General features: G+C 41.8%; 1 protein-coding gene across 1 annotated transcript in view; it reads right to left on the bottom strand.

Annotated features, from left to right (window-relative positions):
* Positions 1-182: 182 nt before the first annotated feature.
* RAPH1 (Ras association (RalGDS/AF-6) and pleckstrin homology domains 1) overlaps positions 183-20574 on the bottom strand; it is a 97682-nt gene continuing 77290 nt past the window's right edge. The window contains 7 exon segments of the mRNA XM_066278806.1: positions 183-7311; positions 7313-7447; positions 10513-10655; positions 11832-11952; positions 13397-13495; positions 18799-18909; positions 19726-19869. Of these exon segments, the coding sequence (XP_066134903.1) occupies positions 5467-7311; positions 7313-7447; positions 10513-10655; positions 11832-11952; positions 13397-13495; positions 18799-18909; positions 19726-19869 (2598 nt within the window). The 3' untranslated portion in view covers positions 183-5466.

Raw genomic sequence — 20574 nt, 5'->3', positions numbered from 1 at the left:
TGATAACCAACGCTCCCTAATTTACTTCAAGGTTAAGCAATTGAACACTTCAAGTTGTAATTTACTTTCACACTCAATTTGTTCTCACCACACAACCTATTTTTGGGTACCCCAACCTAATAAATAGGAAAACCAGGTTCTTAATGGTACCAATCTACAAACAGTCAAGTAAAGTCCCCATGTTTAAATGAAATCTATGTATTTTTATTAAGGATTGGTAAGCTGACATAGTGAAAACATGTAACTGAAAAACAAATTTACACTGTATGACGACTGTCCCAAGCCATTACAATAGTTCACTGACAGTAACTGGCAAGAGTAACTTGGAAAATAACTTAACCCAGCAGTAGAACAAAGACATCGTCAGTAGTACTGAATATATCTCTCTCATATATATCTATCTCTCTCTATATATATAGGTTTGCACAATCGGGGAGAAAGGCACATAATGAAATGAGTGTACATTTAAACAGAAAATAACAGTAACAAAGTTGAAAGAAAATTGTTACTTCATCTTTACCGAGCTGTGCATAATCATTTGAATAATGTCCTCCATCTTCTTTAATGTAGTTCCTTTTGCCTTCTTATTCCTGCTTTAAAAAAGTATACTCCTGCATTGTATCTATTTTTTATTTAGAGCAAAGCTCCCATAGCTTACATGTCAGTGTGAGCCTTGACTCACTTTATAAAAGAATTGGGAAGAGAGGGAACAATCCCAGTTAAATATAATGTGCAATTTTCCTTTAAAATAGTAAACAATGTTTTTGCACCATTTAGCACAAGCTAATGATACTTTATTTTAAATGTACATGTCTATAAAAGGACTTCACTAGTGGTTGATAAGAAAATTAACCAAAATCACTTGAAACATTCCAGTTTATGCTTATTTTCTAGGAGAGATTATTTACAAGTAGAGAAAAAATATAGGAGACGGCAGTCATGGGAAATGGTAGTTTCTGGTATTAGGTTACAATAACTTTAACAAACAATAGGCAGGTCCCAAAATGCAAAGATTATTATTTTTTCCCTTAAGTGCTACAAGTTTACTCTATGAAAAGGTTGAGGCTTTCCACATTTGAGCTTGGTATTTAGAGCCATTTATGATCAACATCTTTTGAACTTTGCCATCTTTTACCTACGTACTCTTCACTGTAACCCTGACTCAACTCACTTCCCTCAGTGTCTTTGGTAGAAAGCAGCCAGTCCCCTTTTAGGCAGATGACCATCTATTTCCTGTGAGATAGTCACTATTTTTGCATAAACTAGAACTACTCACCTTCTTTTCAATAGCACCTCGTAACTGCTTGTTAGATCTTGCTATTTCTCCAAAGGAATTCAAGGCACTGGGATTATAGCAGATACTGTTTTCTCTTCAAAATGGTTTATTACTTCAAGCAAAGAACAAACCAATTGGAAATTTTTACCCTTCAAGTGTTTATCAAGTATAGTGTTTGCTTACTTTTATTTAGCAAGTTTATTTTACAGCTAAGTATCATTTCTTTTACAACAGAGCACTTGTTTAGTCTGAGGGATAGACTGGTAAGGTGCAGAAATGTTCTCCGCTTGAATTTTTAAAGGAAAATAAATCTTAGGTGGGATATATAATTCTGTCTACTTGCATCTCTCCGTGGATCAAATCACAACTTTACAAGGGGGTCACATGTTCCTATAGGATTAGGGATAGCCTGCTTTATACAAATAACATAAACTATATAAAACAAAACTCAAGTGCCACAAGGTACTTGCAACGTCAAGTGATCTTTAGACAGAATCCTCTAGCAGGTGTATAAATCCAAATCATTCCTATTTCATTTAAAGCAAGTCAGGGTCATTCAGGTTTAATTGTTCTAAATTTGAATGAAATCTGAGATTACATCAGTTATTCTGTAAGTTATTAAAAAATTCGGTAATAACATATAAAAGTAGGAAAACATTTTTTACTTGTTTAAAATTACCTTGTGTTTGTTACATAAAATTGCTTTTAGCAGAGGAAAAAAGGTGAAAAGAGGGTTCTACTGGTGACCTGATAGTCAAATCAAACCAATCCACATCTACCTGAAAAATGTTTTTTAGGCTAATTTATGACTTGACATTCTTGACACAAGCTTATTAACAACTGTATTTTCCCAGAACAACTTCTGAAACTAACCGGATGCACAGCTCCCATTAACCTTGATCTCAGAGTGGTCACTCTACTGGAATTATTCATGATTCCCCAATTTTGCTTAAGCTTTCTTGATAAACTCAGCATTGTTTTCAGTGGCAGGTAAACTTACACAGAGAGGGGACTTCTAAGACAGTTCACAGCCCTTAGCAGAATATGCCACCAGTGGCCAGGAGCACCTTGATTTTAGAGGACTGGAAAAGATCATGTCTACATGACTTTGTAAGTTTCTGATGAAAATCGTGTCCTATAACCTAAGAGTCAGCAATCTTTCTCATTTTAAAACGTCAAATTTTAAAAAATCTAATTTACAGTTAAGTAGGTATCTGAAAAAACCTTAAGACTTTTCCCAAGTGAGAATTATAGTAGCTAGGGAAAAAATTTTTTTAGTAAAAGCGAAGCTGATGCAATTTCAAGAGAATAACCTAACATTTATATTAATACCTAGAAATCTGATGTAAGTTGTTGCTGACCTTCAGAGTTGGTGCCAATTTTGAAATTATCTCTAGTGAAACGGTGTCACCAGTTAACCAGTCACTAGCTCTAACAGGCACCTGTCTGCACTGCCCTTCACAACAGGCTGAGTTCGTCTTTCATCACAGCCAGGTGGGCTGTGCTGGGTGAGCTGCTGAGCAGGAGGCAGGGAGAGAAGGCACAGGCTAGTGTCATCTGGCTCGGCTGTTTAACCACGGACACCAGAGAAAAGGACAATTACAAATAACAGTAGTCTCGAGAAAAAAAAACCCACAGCTACATCCCAACATTAAAAAAAACAAACTACTTACTAAACACTGGAAGTATCTTTTTTTTTTTGGTTTGGTTTCACACATAACAAAGGGAAAAACCATTAATAGCCTTTTCCATCTTTGGAGAAATGTAAACAACCTGTTGTCAGCCAAGCCAATGGGTTGGGGTAAAAATGACAGTTCCTCCTCTGGTGCAACTCTCATCCCTTGTGTTGTTCTAAAGGATGTTGGCCCTGTCAGGAAAATGATACACCAAAAGGTTCAGCCTAGGATGGTTGTCAGCAGGACTGACATAAGCAAGAAATCCTAGGAAAGCCCACACTGAAAAATACCGGCTGTAGCTGTGGGGCTCAAATCATGGGTGAAGGAAGACTGAGGGCACATTATTAAAGTTGCATCTGTCCATCTTTATGTAAAAAACATTCCACCGCAACAAAAACTCTAGTGATGAATATATCACTGGATTCATATCCTTAACTCTACCTCACAAGTAAAGGTGACTTGTAGAGTATAAAACTGTAGGCAGAGAGAATGGGAAACTACACTTCACTCGTGATCACACTGGAAAGTGGCTGTCTACTCAGATGTTACCCAAACTGCGAGCATGCTTTAACGATGCAGCTGTGTTCAAGGTCACTTCAAAATCGTAGTATCTAGCACACAAACCTTCTCAACAAAAGATCCCAAAAGTATCTTTTAAAGAAGCATGGCTTTTAAAAATGCACAATGGTCTGTATTACTGCTCTATAAGTACAAGAATATATCAAACAATATCCTGCAGACATGGTGATGGTGGTGACAGTTATTCCAGATGCTCCACGATGTGGAGAGTTGGTTATATGGGCATCTTGTGTGCACCGCACTTGACCTTACTCGTGAACTGCTATCAGTTCCACTGCATCGGCACACTTTTTCCTTATGGGACAATGTCAAAAGATTTCTGCAGTTGGCACTGAGAATCCTTAGTCACAACAGGCAGAGACTTTCATTACAAGATGTGCTCATTTATCATTCCTAGGGTGGCTAGTTTCTATTTTTTTAAGAGCAGCTTGAAATTGCATTTTATTCCTAATGGTTCAATTGATCACATTTCTCTCGTACAAAGGAAAAGTCACAGGGAAAAAAAAGCATATGAGGTGTAGCATGAAGCATAATTAGTGTGTCAGAGCAATGATTTCATGTGATACCAAAACTGCACATGCATAATATATAACGTTGCTTACTGTACTTGGACTGCACTACTCCCACAGCCACCTGGTAACCTGGATGCATCTCCACAACCAGGCTGCAATGAGCAAGGACCCTAGGGTGCTCCAGTACCAAAACCTCACTTACTCCCCTCCATGATAGTCCCATAACTTAAAGGAACTCTGTATTACACACTACAATCCATATACAACCTGATTAATGATACCTGCATAGGGGCCATTTTGTTCCTTTCTGTAATCACTCCAACCTTCTAGAAAGCAATACACAAAGACATTTCTGGTGATTCTGTTATTCATATGATGCACCGTATTGGACACAGGATGGGTATTTTTGATATAGCAACTGTCTACAGACACCTAAGATCAACATTTTCCTAAAGCACACACTTAGAAGAAGATAACTGGTGATCCAAAGACATCCTGGGACTGAACATTCTAGGGTATTATGTCAGATATTCTTACAATAAGTCAAAGCAAGGATTGTGAAGCCAGACTTGATCAAGCTTCACAAAGCCCATGAAGGATTCCAACAGTATTAAAAAACTATCCAAGATTATAGTACTAAATTATCCATGTACTGTAGGCAGAGAGCCTACCTGTGACGACAATCCTAGATTCAGGTGGACCACTGTGGCAGCATTGCATCTAGAATGGTTTAGTGACACTGTATTCACTTCCTACCACAGCTGTGTAGTGTCTGAAATTTCCCCATAACGCACTATTGACCCATCTGAGGTTCAGAGACTCTGCTGATTAAAGTGCCCCTTTATGTATAGTGATAAAGTGTCAAGCAGTTCTAACTTCAGCCAACTGGGGAAAAAACAAAAGCCCTATAGATGCATCAAACATTCTGGTTGTCTTCTCAAACTGAGAAACAGCACATTTTACATCTATTCCTTAATGTATAATACACAACATGCACAGATAGGCTGCACATGGAAACTTATAAAATAAGTCATCTAAATAAGTCATCAGAAGCTTTTTTTTTGGTCCAATCCACATGACAGATAATAGAAATCATAAGGGATAGGACACACATCCCCTTCCATGCCTCTTTTGCCCAAAATACACAATCCATTTTCAGATTAGGAGAGAAAAGGAATAAATAGAATCACTCCCAGCTATATATATACACATATACATATATGTATACATACATATACATATGTATACATATATATACATATACACACAATGTATAGCTATGTGTGTACACACATACACACACACAGCTGGACACTACCTGAATAACATACTAGAAGGCTCTGAACACCTGAATTCATAGATGATCAGGTGAGCTGATTGTAGAACTGATTACAGACACCATGAAAATCAAGTCCTATGGCAGCTACCAGTCTCGTGAGAGCTTGGTGTTCTGGTCTCTCTTGGGGGGAGCAGGAGGGGGTCCTCTCCGCAATGTTGCATAGCCCGATATATGACTGCCTCCATAACCAGCTTTCTGTTGATCAGAAAGCAGTTCCGGGGGTGGCGGGGGTAATGCCATGTCGTCCATGGTGGCTGTGGGTTCGGCTCTGGACATGCGGGAGGAGGACAGCGAGCCATGCCGGGTGATGGACTTCCGTTGCAGTGTCCTGTTGAGGTCAGCCAGGAATCCAGGCTGGACACTAAGGCTGGATTTTGGAGAGGTGGGCACTTGCGGCACAACTGTGGCCATTGCTGGCTGCTCAGCGGTCTCCGCGTGGGTGAGGCGCGTGCTGTCATTCCGTCTGGGTCGTGTGGGCGGCGGGGCCTTCTTCACTGACGGTTTGGCCCATGACTGTGGCTGAGGACTAACAACTGCCACTTTTGGAGAAATGTTTCCCAAGAATGCTGCTGGGATCTCTATGGGGGGCAGAGGAAGCTCTACTTCAGGAGGAGGGGGTGGAAAGTCAGAGTCTGATGGGGGAGAAGGAAATTCTACCATGGGGTCTTTGCCACGCCCACTCAGGACAGACGCTTTTGCTGCCACAACCCCCTGTTGGAGAACTCCAGAAAGATTTAGTTTCCCGGGTTTGGGGGGTGCTGCAGGAGGTGGTGGGGTCTCCTTGCTGGGAGACCCAGGGGGTTCTGCTGGCGACGTGAACTTGCTGACTAGACTGTCCACGGAGGGTCTCGCGGGCTCGGGCTGCTCGGCACAGCCACTGGACTTGATGCTGGAGTTTCGCTGTGGGGTCGGGGGAGGTTTCTTCCCCCCGGGGCTGGAGGTCTTACTGGTCTTTTTGCCTGGAGATCCACTTTTGTCAGGGGTAGGGGAAGCTGTCGGTGTAGGTGGTGGTGGTGGCGGCGGCGGCGGTGGCGGCGCTGGGGCTGGGGGAGGGGGCGGGGGAGGGAACACCAGGCTGCTCTCAGGAGGAGGAGGAGGGAAATCTGGAGAAGGGACAGAGATCGAGCTGGGCTGCCACTTGGGTTTTGCTTTCACAGCAGGAGGGGACTGTGGGGCTGTATTGGCTGGGACCGGCTTGAGGGGCTGCGCCTCCACGGGAGGAGGGGTGGGAGGTGGGGGGAACTGGCTGGCCATCTGCTTCACTACAGAGGGCGCTGGGGACAGTGGAGAGGGAGGTGGCTTCCCGCTGAAGCTCTGATGCTTGGGGAACGTGGGGGGCGGGACTGGACCAGCAGGAGCCACCGGAGAGGGCGGAATGTGAGGAAAAGCCGGCTGCTTTTTCGCGGGGGGTACTGGAGGAATGGGTATAGGTGGCACAGTCTGTGTCGCAACGGGGGGCATGGTCTTGGTGCTAGTTGGTGGCAAAGTCACAAGAGGCTTGGGAGGGGCCTGAGGAGGGCCGGGAGGAGGGGCTGGGGGCGTTGGAGGAGCTGCCTGAACAGCGTGCTGAACGTGATGAATCTTCAGTGGAGGGGGAGGGGGGCTGAACTGTGGAAGGGACTGGGCACAAGGCGCAGGTTTCAGCTGGGCCATTGCTGAACCTGGGGTGGGGGCTGGAGGTGGGGGTGGGGGTGGGGGCACCACTCCATTGGGGGGCACCGGGATCTGAGGCTTTGCCGGCTGTGAGGTCAAGGGCGGAGGCTGCATCGCTGAGGGTGGTGGCGGCTTAAACAGGGGTCCTGAATGCTGAGAGGCGTTCTGCAGCCTGGTTATTGTGCTGTACTTGACAAACATGGTGGCTGCTGAGCCCCCAGAAGGTGCGGACTGGCTGGGCAGAGGAGGGGGGGGTGGGGGCGGAGGTGGGGGGGGGCGGAGGAGGGGGCGGCGGCGGGGGTGGGAGCGGAGGGGAAGGCTGGGAGGCGGTGTAGGGGTTGACTGGTTTAGGTTGTGGGGATAAAGGGGGCATAAGCGAAGTGTAGGCTCGATTCATAGATTCCATTCTGGCCTAAAAGGAGTATGAAAGGGGTGAGAGAGAAAACACAACAGAATGGTTACAGAGGTAAGCCTGATTGGGTCAGAGTAAAAAGCAAGGACTCAACATGCATGAAAAGATGCAGCAGCTGGTGATTACAAAGACAAACGATGTCAGGAAGGTTAAAATCTGACTCCCTAGGCAGCAAGGGCACAGGAAAAACTTGTTTACCCAATATTTTTTTATTTTTATTTTTTGTATTATTCCCAAGTGAGAAGTGGGGGGTAGAGGGTGGAGAGGAGAGAGCAGGCCGACCCCGCAGGCGCCCAACAGGGATCCACTGGGCATGCCCACCAGGGGGCGATGCTCCGCTGTGGCCGGATCCATTCTAGCACCTGAGGCAGAGGCCATAGAGCTGTCCTCAGCACCTGGGCCAACTCTGCTCCAATGGAGCCTTGGCTGCTGGAGGGGAAGAGAGAGAGAGGAAGGAGAGGGGGAAGGATGGAGAAGCAGATGGGCACTTCTCCTGTGTGCCCTGGCCAGGAATCGAACCCGGGACTTCCACACGTCTGGCCAATGCTCTACCACTGAGCCAACCAGCCAGGGCCCAACAACATTTTCAAAAGGCTAGACTGCCTAACAATCCAGGAGCAATTTCCTATTCTAAAAGCTATTTCGTGATGGGAAACACGAATGGGCACTGAATGGAGCCTTCCATGGGAGGCCTCTGAGCCCTGAGCCCACCTGTATCTGGCAAGGGGAGATGTGATGGCTGGTGGTCACCTTTCAGTCCATGACTCATCTACAACAAGCAGATGCCACAACTGGGTTTAAGAGTGCTGGTGGAGGGCCTCCTGAGGAGTGAGGATGGCTTTTGATGCTAATGAGCTGACACGTGAGAGTGTGAGAATGTTCAGCAGGCATGCACAGTCACACAGGAATGAATGAACTTGACACACACACACTCATGTTCACGTGAGACTTTGCATCCAGCATGCACAGAAGTTCAGCAAGGCAGGTAAAGAGGGGGCATCCCTTACATTTGTTTTACTGGGAAACAAAGAAATGTTTCATAAACATTACAGCGAAAGATCATAACTATATCATACAGAAAAAGCCAGAAGAAAACAAGGAAACTTTAAAAGGCCGCAGTAAAGGAAATGCATCAAGAAAGGGGGGCCAGAGTTTGTCAACAACCTGCTGACCGGCCCCCTGAGCACCTCTTGGCGTTGCCCAAATAACCAAATCTGGTCATTTATTTCATGGAACTACTCATGCATGGGTGTGGTTCAAGTTCTTTTAGAAAGAATAAAGGAAGGACCCTTGGTTTAATAAGTTTGGGAACATCTTTTAGACTCTTTGAACATCCTATGAGGATACACGATAAACTATTTGTTTCCAGTTATGAATGACATCTAATTAGCATGGAGAACACTTAGGTTAGTGAACTAAAAGGCTCATTACATGGCTGAATTCTAATGCTCACCAGGACACTTGAATGTTTAAAAACTGCACGTCAAAGTAAAAGCATTAGTCTGCAAGACTTGGTTACAGGATCACCCAGGTTAATGTGTTTCCAAAGAACAGTCCCTGACCTTAACTTGACCCTGTCTTGGCTGCTGCAGGGGTGCAGACCTTAGCTGTGCTGGCCTTCTCATCTGGCACCTGAGACTGAGGTAACAGAAGAAACACAGGGGGATCAGGACTCAAACACATCGTCACTGCTGCATGGCTGGTCCGTGCTCTTTCTGCAACTGCAGTGAGACTCCCTGCGTGGTCGCAGAGCACTTGAACCTGTTTCCCTTGGCCTTCCGTTTAAAATGCACATGGATAACACCATTCAAAATTTAGTAAGTCAGAGGCTTTTTCTCCAGATGTCCGAATTACGTAAACCTGCTTTTCTACTACATACACTGAATTATTAGCACCAGATTGGGAGGGGGGCTTCTCCATCCAAATTTAGTGGGAGAAAGGAGAATTATTTCTTAAAGTTTCTGCTGCTGATAAGGGAGTTAAACTATCACTGTTTTGAGAATTTAGGTAATTAGAACTAATTATCAAATATTTACTTCCAAGAGATGCCCACATTGGGTTACTAACGCCGCCTCCACCCTCCTGAGGGCCTATTAACTAGATATGCAAATAAAGGAATAGAGAAAATTACTCATATAATTCTCATTGGTGAATGCACTTGCATAAGTGATTCAGACCAAAAGAACAAAAACATCAAAGTGATTGTTCAAATAAAAAAAAAAAAGGCCAGACCAGGCAGGCGACTGGTTCCCCAGTGACAGCGTGAACGCTGGCCTCCTGAGAGGTGACGCAGCCAGGACACCTTGCCACAGAACTTCAGAGACAACGTGATATGGCCATTTTCAACCATCTAAAGAACCTCTCCATTTTTCTAAAGCAGCGGTTCTCAACCTGTAGGTCACGACCCCGGCGGGGGTCGAACGACCAAAACACAGGGGTCGCCTAAAGCCATCGGACATACATATTTTATTTAAAAATGTATTGTATAATAAATATGTATTTTCTGATGGCTTTAGGCGACCCCTGTGTTTTGGTCGTTCAACCCCCGCCAGGGTCGCGACCCACAGGTTTAGAACCGCTGTTCTAAACAATCTTGCAATAACTACACTCATCCTCAGTGTCCCAGAATGAGGTACTATACAAGGCTCAGGGATCCAAAATTTTAAGGTGATTAATTTAAATGTAGCCTTCCACATACACTATAATTTGAGAAAATTCATCAATGCACAGAGAAACTCCAAAAAAATAGAAGAAAAAAGAATGAGTCTGACTAAAGAAATAACCATTAGCAGCTTCTCTGGAACAAAATTAGGGCACTGGCACAAATGGTGTTGCTCCACCCAAATTAAGGAGGAAGGAAAGAAATTGTTATTTCTTAAAAATCTGAGCTACTGAAAAAGAGTTAAACTGCCAGGGTTTTTCATTTGTTTGGTTTTGAGAACTTACGTCTCTAAAGAATATACAGAAACAGAGCCAAGAAAGACTCCTATCGAAGGAATAAAAGCAACAAGCTAAACCCACGGAATCCACAGAGCTCTACATCAGAGAACACAGGGTGCTGCTACCTTGCTGGACTCCTCCAGCTGGGTGCCTCTTCTCCAGGCTTCCGAGAAGATGGAGCTCACGGTGCTCTGGGAACGGGCGTGTCCTGCGGGCTGGGTGTCGGACACTCCGCTATCAGACTGAGTAGAGTGATTGGACTGAGACTCTGTTTAAAAGAGATTTTCAAAAATAAGGTTACGTAAATCAGTATTCTGACAGTATAAATACGTGCATTCAGACAGATCTTTTACACAAGCCCAGGTGCTACATAGAAGAGTAACAAGTTACCTTTACTCATTTCACATAAAGCACAGCCCGTATTATCTACTGGAAAACTTCCCTTACCTTAGGGCAGTGGATGGCAAACTCAGTCAACAGAGCCAAATATCAACAGTACAACGATTGAAATTTCTTTTGAGAGCCAAATTTTTTAAACTTAAACTATATAGGTAGGTACATTCCTTATCGAGGTAGCACCTGCACATGGTATTTTGTTGAAGAGCCACACTCAAGGGGCCAAAGAGCTGCATGTGGCTCACGAGCCACAGTTTGCCGACCAGGGCCTTAGGGGCCATTAGGAAATCTTGATTCTTTTAAAACAGTTCATCATGAAAAACTGATAATTACAATGAAAAGTACCCACAACATTATTGCTACCCTGACAATCTGTCTTGGGAGAACTCCTAGCAAACGAAATTAATGAGCCGTCAATAGAGAACTATTAGTATCTTCACTGCATTGAGAGTCAATCTTTTTATACCCCTGTGGCTCCAGGCATCCCCGAGTTCTCACTTATAAGCTTAGATCTACACAGGATGATCACATCCTTTTTCCCAGCAATGAGCAGTACTTAGCATTTGACCCCCGCGCAAGAAGTGTGTTTCCTAGGAATTCAGGTATTGGCAGCACAAGGCGGCAACCGTAGTACTGTCAGCCTGGCCTCCTGGCAAAGCGCAAGGAAAAGTCTGCACGGGAGCTGGGAATGGCTGAGGGACAGTGTCATCTGAGTGACACCCAGGCTCAGAGAACTGGGAAGATTATTTCACTGGACTCCCAGTCAGGTAAGTAACCATGCAGAAGCATGAACCCAGTGCCTGAGGTCTGGAAGAGACTCAGATGTTAAAGCTAGTACTATGCAATCACTCTGTGAGAGGCGGGTATTGTTAGACTGCCCGAGATACTGTCCCCTCTAGCAAAAAATAGAAGTTGATATACTATTTATAAATTTAGAACTTAGGAATGGCTCTGGTTGTGAAGAATCACACTGAAGTAACCAGGTCTACTAGGAGCCTAGAGACACCTTTATATTGCTAGGAAACACTGCATTAGGTATTTCAACTACCTGGGATGCTGGAAGAACTGGACCCCGATTTAATGCTGGAGCTGGATAAGGAAGTCCAATCACAGGCAGACTCTGTTCTCTTCAAGGCCTCTTGATAGTTCAGGTAGAGCTGCTTCCCATACTAAACAGAAGGCAGTAAATGATGACATCCGAACGTCAAAGGGCATGATACGGATGGACGGTAGGAAAGGGGGATATATTTCTGTTTACCGATTCATAATCTGTATCAAAATTAATACCTATAATCCTTCAAAAATTCTTTTTTTTTTTTTTTTTTTTTCTTTTTTTCATTTTTCTGAAGCTGGAAACGGGGAGAGACAGTCAGACAGACTCCCGCATGCGCCCGACCGGGATCCACCCGGCACACCCACCAGGGGCGACGCTCTGCCCACCAGGGGGCGATGCTCTGCCCATCCTGGGCGTCGCCATATTGCGACCAGAGCCACTCTAGCGCCTGAGGCAGAGGCCACAGAGCCATCCCCAGCGCCCGGGCCATCTCTGCTCCAATGGAGCCTTGGCTGCGGGAGGGGAAGAGAGAGACAGAGAGGAAAGCGCGGCGGAGGGGTGGAGAAGCAAATGGGCGCTTCTCCTGTGTGCCCTGGCCGGGAATCGAACCCGGGTCCTCCGCACGCTAGGCCGACGCTCTACCGCTGAGCCAACCGGCCAGGGCCCAAAAATTCTTTTAATACCAGTAAATTATAATCTACTCTTTTCCTCATTTTTACAAAGATAGCAAGAAATTAACACTTGATAGTGTTCATTATCAATATAAAGATTTTATTGTTATTCCTCAAAAAAACTTTGATTTTATAGCTATAATATATTTTATTTCTAGTTATTTAGTAAGCATAAATATTTCTTCAAGTATTATGTATAATCATCTTTAAGATGTCCTTTAAAAGACTTTTTTAAGACTTGCTTTTTTATAAAGCAGTTTTAAGTTCATAGCAAAGTTGAGGAAGGTCCAGAAATTTTCCATACACTCCCAGCCTCTAAAAATTGCACAGCCTCCCCCATTACCAATATCCCCACCAGAATGGTACATTTGTTACAATCAGTGAACCTACATTAATGTATCACAAACACTCAAAGTCCATAGTTAATCAGAGGTTTACCCTTGGTGTTACACACTTATGGATTTGGACTAATGAATAATGACACGTACCCACCATTACAGCATCAGAGTATGAATATTTTCACTGCCCTAAAAATCCCATATTCCACTTATTCATCCCTTCCCTCCCCCCCAAGGCGATTTAATTTTCAAAAAAATGTGTCTAGGCTGAACTCTGCTATATGAGAGTCATACAATACATGCTCCAAAGCCAAAATAAGTCATTGACACTACACAAGCTTATACCAGCACTATTATTCCATATATACCAACTGTTAAAAGTTTATGCCTACCACCAAAGAAAGACATATTTATAACACAAGGCTTGAGAAAACCAGACATTGGCAAAATCATGAATATGAAACAACCAGAATAACTGTCATGACAATCAAAACCGTTATCACTAAATACCTACCTCATCATTCTGTCATCAAACCCGAAGAAATCTTACCTTTGCGATGCGGATACCATTGACCCACTGGTGCAGGGTCCTCACGTCATCACAGCAAAGATATTTGATGTACTGAGACTTCTTCTGAATCTGTGGGTGCTGCAAGGTTAAAGACAAAGTCCAAACAGTCTGCTGGAGAACTAAAGAAAACTGAACTCTATCAAAGCCAAACATACCCTGACAAGTTACAGATCATCAAAGTAATGGACAAATAATTTATACCTCTTATATAGCCATAAGGCCAAATAAAATGGCCCATTTATATATTTACAAAATAAATAAGGGCCTGACCAGGCAGTGGTGTAATGGACAGAGCGTTGATTGGGGACACTGAAGACCCAGGTTTGAAACCCTGAGGTCACCGGCTTGAATGTGGGCTCTTCTGGCTTGAGCGCAAGCTAACCAGCTTGAGTGTGGGATTGATGACTTGAGCATGGGATCATAGACATGACCCCATGGTCTCTGGCTTGAGCCCAAAGGTCACTGGCATGAACCTAAGGTCGCTGTCTTGAGCAAGGGGTCACTCGGTCTGCTGTAGCCCCCTGGTCAAGGCACATATGAAAAAGCAATCAATGAACAACTAAGGTACTGCAACATCGAGTTGATGTTTCTTATCTCTCTCCCTTCGTGTCTGTCCCTCTCTCTGGCTTAAAAAAAAAAGAGAGAGAAACTTGGGTTGAATTGCTGAATTTAGATCAAGATATCCAAGTTTAAAAATATTTTCACATCATGAAAAATTCCCAAATACCCCTCTACATTTGAAAGAAAAGTACATCGGGGGTAACAAAATCAGTAGAATTCTTTTATTTATTTATTTATTTTTACAGAGACAGAGGAGAGAGTCAGAGTGAGGGATAGACAGGGACAGGCAAGAACGGAGAGATGAGAAGCATCAATCATTAGTTTTTCGCTGCGCATTGCGACATCTTAGTTGTTCACTGATTGCTTTCTCATACGTGCCTTGACCGCGGGCCTTCAGCAGACCGAGTAACCCCTAGCTTGAGCCAGGACCTTGGGTCCAAGCTGGTGAGCTTTTGCTCAAACCAGATGAGCCCGCACTCAAGCTGGTGACCTCAGGGTCTCGAACCTGGTTCCTCTGCATCCCAGTCCGACGCTCTATCTACTGTGCCACCACCTGGTCAGGCAAAGTCAGAATTCTTAACCTATAAGACTATGAAAAAAGAAAATAATGTTTGATTTCACTTTGAACCCGCAGAAAGGGGTTCAGGAGACTCCAAACAAGAGTCTTTGGGAAAGCCTCCAGTGTTTCTCAGAGACGGACTGGACAGGGAGGACCATTCACAAGGTACAGCACCGGGAGGTGGTGGGCACTCCCACCTGCTGCAGGGTGCTCCCTGTGGACTGAAGACTACTCTGCATGCCCCTCTACTGGCAGGACATGCCTTCCAGGGAATGGGCAGCTTTGCAATGGCCTCATCGGATTTTGTTCTGCACAACCCAATGTACTTTTCACTTGAGTGTTGGACCACAAGTGACTGACTTGACCTTGATTACAAAATGCACGTGCTAGAACAGACCAGGTATTTTACTACACTAGGCCACCACCACTAGTCCTCGAGGATGAAAAACTATAAATCACACTTGGTTTTGGATGTAATGATTATTAATTATTACTTCTCTTTTTGTTATACTTTTAAAAAAAGGTTACATTTTACCTGAAGTATTTAAATTTAAGTTCAATTACAAGAGGCTTTAAAAATTCTCTAAAAAAATAAATTCTCGAATCATATTCATTTGTTGTGGAAACCCATGAAATCAATAAAATAAGCAATTTCATTAAGTTCTCAATGCAGCAGGAAGAGGAGGCCACCATTATAAATTATGTATCAGCATTGTTAAAAATCGATCTCTCTGGTCTACAATGACAGAAATGTAAAATTCACTTCTCTCTTTTATTCTATACATTGCTTCACAGAGCTCAGCTCCTATGATAAAACACTGAATACCAAAACCAATTTAGTTATTGAAAGCTCCAGTTTAAACTATAATCCTTCAACAATAAAAGGTTAGCAAAATAATACTTAACAAGATTTTTCTCCTGATAATATAGGCTCCATGACCTTCTCTTGAAATACATGCCTTTGTCCTCATTAGATCACATTATAATAAACCACCATGGCAGTCTTGAAAAAGCAGAGGAGGACAGGCAGAGGAGTAAATGCTTTTCTTGAAGAGGAAGGGGAATTTTATTTCCTTCATTCACTCAACTCAAATTCTTATTGACCAAGATCTATTTGCCAGATGCTTCAAGTAGATGTTGGGACACAGTACAAACAAAACAGAAGAGGCCACCGTTTGTGCAGAATGGGCTGACTGGAAAAGAGCTTTCTTCAGTGTTGCCAACTAGAGCTAGAAGAGCTGTCCTCCGTCTCCTGCTTCCCCAAGCCACTGCCTATCAGGCAGGGTTCAGACATCTGAACGAGGGGCTACAGATGGCTCTCAGCCTTTATGTTCACCCTGCCCTTTATGGTGATTTACAAACCATTCTTGACTGATTCCTTCCATTTCCCGAGAGTAGGGCTACTGCCAGGGGTAGACCACTCTCAGTGGCCCTGCCTGAGAGTGTGTGTGTGTGTTCTCTACACACAGGAGTGTTTTGGTTTTTTAAATCAACACAACACCAGAGAAAACCAAAGAGAAATTATCCTTTATTCTTCTCTCCTTATCCCTCTAAACAGAATATCAAAATAACACCCTGAAGAGTATTATGATATGATTATTTGAATATCTATCTACAGATTAATTGCTAGTTTAAAATTCATTTTAGGACCTCAAAAGTTCTTTTTCAACCTCCCACATAAAAAAGACATTCATCTACAGCTGTCATTACAGTCAGTCAGGTTCTGTGCCAATACCTCAGAAGAATACCTATTCTGCTGATATACCGCTATTTATCGTGTCATTTATTGAGTACATAGTATGTACCAGCTTCTGCTAAATATTTCACATACATTAGCTCATTCCAACCTCATGAAAGCCCTATGAGTTACATATTACCTTCACCATCTGAAAAGAAATTAAGGCACTGAGGGGTTCAGATCGCATTCCAAGTTATTTGCCAACAAGTAAAAGAAGCAGATTTTGAAACCACGCGATTTCACTGCATGACCCATGCAGCTAAATACTATGTCATATTACTGTCTTACAAGTGGTGAAATCTTCTGAATTTGCTGCCTTTCTTCTCTTTTCCCCAAATATTTCACCACTTTTAAAATCATACATGAGCTAAAAGCAGGTAAAGAGGAAACATTCTTGGCTAAAAATTAGAAGCTTTGCATTTAAATGCTTAAACAGTCCAAAAAGAATATCTTATGAAATTACTCTCCAAAACAAATGTACAAGCTCTACAGAAAAAGAGGTTATTATTTCATTTCTAAAGTGATGTTTATTTATAAAGTTTGCATTCTTTAATAAAAGGTAAAAAATTTGAGAAGTAAACAAAAACATTTAAGAATGCAATAAATTCTAGATTACTATTGTGCTATTAGATTATTTTTCTCCATTTATGCCAAAAAATTAGACTGCTATAAATTCTGTAACTAAAAGTTATGCTTTAAAATCAGTCTAAATGCCAAAGGAAAACAACTGAATGTATATTAACTACTTATAGCTTTGGAGACACATACAGCCTTGAAAATTAGTTCCTTCAACTAACATGCAAGAAGCTAAAAAATAAAAATATGCAATGCTTCACCCACTCCAACACTTGATCCCTCTAAACCTCAATAAATAATAAATAAATAAAAATATCCTTAAGCCTAATTTTGTAAGCTGCAAAAGGGATTAAAATAATACTGTAAGAAATAACAAGTGTTGGCGAAGATGTGGTGGGCTGAATATTGGCACAGCCACTATGGAAAACAGTGTGGAGGTTCCTTAAAAAGTTAGGATATAAGTACCATATGATCTAGCAATCCCTTTCCTGGGTATCTATCTGAAAAATATGAAAACACTAATTTGAAAAGATATATGAAAACAATCTAAGTGTCCGTCCACATGGATTTTCTGGGTCAATATGTGATGCCTAGAAATGCAGTGGCCATCTGTGACCGTGCGGTGAGCAGCCTGAGAACGAGCTGATAGGCAGAAGATGGAACAAGGGAAAGAATCTGTGTTCTCACTGATGGTATTCAGCCATTAAAATAACCACTCCTCGTCTATGAGATCCCCAAATAACTTATGTATATAGGTATTGATATTTAACTTATAAGATATTAAAACTTAGACAAAATTAAAACACAAGAATATACAAAAAGACACTCCACTACCCAAGAGAGCAAAGATATCATCACATCATGTTACCTCTTTGAAAACTCCATCATACATTTGTTAGAGAATAAGAGTGTAAGAGGCAACTCATATCTTAGCATCATTAGAAGAGTAATTTTGACATCATGGGCCCCTTTGACAGGTCCTCAGGGACTCCCAGAGGATTCTGAACCTCCTTTTGAAAACTGCTGAATTAAATTACTTTCTATTGGCTTTTAAAAAATTATTTGCTGCTATTATCTAAGTGATACAGTGGTATTCTCCAAGAAATGATTACTAATAAAGGGTTACTGCAGCACACCTAATTTTATCAAAGCAATAAAAACTACCCCAAAATCCCACTGACACTACCCCAAACCCAACTGACAATTCTCAGAAAAGCAAAATCAAATGATGATATAAACATGTAGACTTAAGTAGCTACCCAAGATGTAAGAGATGTAATCATCTCCATAATTATTCTGGGTTTTTAAAAGTTTTTATCAGTATTCTAACAGATCACTAAAAATTTACTATAAATGTCAGGTCTCAAAGTACAGGTATAATCGGTATAAGAAGCCCAAAAATTTGGATAAAGGAGGGAAAAAATCCTTATAAGCAGCTCTGACAGGTCATGATACATGCATGTGTTATCAGGGCTATGGTTGTGTACGGGGGGGGGGGGGGGGGGACGACACAAAAATTGGTACTCCACCAGATGAAAGCCAGCCCATTTTGACCTTGGGAACAGTGCCCTCTGATGGTCCTACTGAGTAAGTACAGGAGAAAAACTAAACCATACAAATTTTCTGTCCCACATTTGACTCTAAGTTTTCCTAAAATAAGTCTGTTATTAAAGTCTCAAATTTATAATCTACTTTATATACTATGACTCAAAGCTTACAATCCAGTACCTATTTCTTAGTACCATCAATCTAATAAGGGCTACTTAGCTAAGGGTCAAATGTGGTATATAGCACACTATTCTTTTCACTATCCTTCTCCATTCTTTTAAAAATCTATAGAAAAAAGCAAAACCAGCACACTTGATGAAGATCCAAACTACTCTAAAATGTCCAATAACCCGTCTATGTCTAACATCAATTAAAATTCCTAAGACGAGCTATGTTTACCTTTAGCACCAGACAATAGTCTGTCGGGGCTTTGTACTTGTTCCGATAGTCCTGTCCGTAGTACACATTGACATGATCCAGCTGGAGGAAGCATACCAGATCCCGGGAGACCTAAGACAAAACACCCAGAAGAGTGAGGAACAACAATGGGCAAGTAAGCAAATACAACCGGTAAGTTTCCAGTAGAAAATAAAAACTTTACCAAGTAGAAATTACTATTTTACAGAAGACAAGACAGTGAGATTCTATTTCTTTTTTAATCCATGATTCAACAAAAAAGGCCTTCTCTTTCACTTACTGTCTTGCCATTTACAATGAACACTGACTTGTTTGGAAAAGTGTGGCTTTATGTATAGTATATATGTATATATTAAATACAATATAGTGCAATAGAGCTTCCTGGGACGAACAAGAAAACAATGTAGTTCAGTGTCTGTACATGCCTATCTCATGTACAGTGATTCTCAAGTCGGGCGTCCTCACCAGTTACCCAGAAGCAACAATTTATACCTTTCAGGATGGCAGTAAAGACTGGAAGAAATGATACTGTAAGGCCCTTGAAACAGTGCTGGCCCCAGTGAGCACAGAAGTGAGAGGTACTAAGGGAGCCCTCAAAAGCAGGTTGAAGCATCTATAATCCCAGAAAGCGATTCTTCCCAATGACGACAAGCAAAACTACTCTGATAGAGAAGTTCCAAAAATAATAAATAAAAGTATGGTTTCAGATTTGAGAAGAGAATCGAGATGGGCCCAATTAAGGACCAGAGAGAGAACGTCTTGAGGTTTTGTCTTTATAACAGATCAGTAACCAGAGCAAAGTTCTGTGTGTCCTCCAGAAGCTGAAATAAGAGCCTAGAGTCTCCTTGTCAGCACTCACCACAAATTAGCATAATGAAGAAACGCAAAAGCTAATAGCAGGGGACACACCTTCGCTTTTCCTTTAGGGACATAGTAAACACCAGATGCTCGCAGGAGAAAATAACGCTTCTTCCAGGACTTCTTGCCATCATCTTTCAACCAAAGGACTCCTTCAATTTCTGGTACAGTCACAGAACTTCCACAAAAGCATTCCTAAAACAAGAAGGTAAGTTGAAAAGACATATGATTCTTGGATTCTCAGAACAACAAAGTTATATTTACCCCTGTGAAATGCGTAACACTGTAATTAAACCAAAATGGCTCTATAACCATGCTACTCACTTACCTCAATTAGAATTTTCTATTCTAAACATAATATGGATTTATTTCAAAACTACTATGTCAATTCCTATGAACTTTTACCTAACACTGTTTTGAAGAAACTAAGATAAAATGTCAACTGAGTTGGCTATTACAGCACTTAAATTCATTTGTAAATAGCACAGTCACACTAAATTTAATGAAAGTATCCGAGCTAACATAAGCATTGAACTTTGTACTTGTCTCCAAATTAATAACACATTTAGATTAGCTGTCAAGCTAAGTAGGAATACATTTGAAAAGAATGCAACATGCTAAGTGAATGATTAAACTTTCATAATTTAAAAATTATCAATTTATATGACTAAAATAAAGAGCATCTATTTTAAAAAATATTTAATAAGCTGAAAGTTGTAAACAAACTCAAAATTTTGATTTGTCTATATTAGATAAAAACTTAGTTTTAAAGGAAAAGGCAATCATGGAATTGGTAAAAGAATTTCAGAAACGCTCACTAAATATTAACACAGGATTATTCTGAGCCTAAATTAATTCCTCTCTTCCCAAACTATGGAAAATGTAGTAATTATAAGAGGA

Source organism: Saccopteryx bilineata, chromosome 5 (genome assembly GCF_036850765.1).
Source record: "Saccopteryx bilineata isolate mSacBil1 chromosome 5, mSacBil1_pri_phased_curated, whole genome shotgun sequence".
Classification (NCBI taxonomy): domain Eukaryota; kingdom Metazoa; phylum Chordata; class Mammalia; order Chiroptera; family Emballonuridae; genus Saccopteryx; species Saccopteryx bilineata.
Note: the sequence above shows the minus strand (reverse complement) of the source record. Positions and strands in the feature narration are given on the sequence as shown.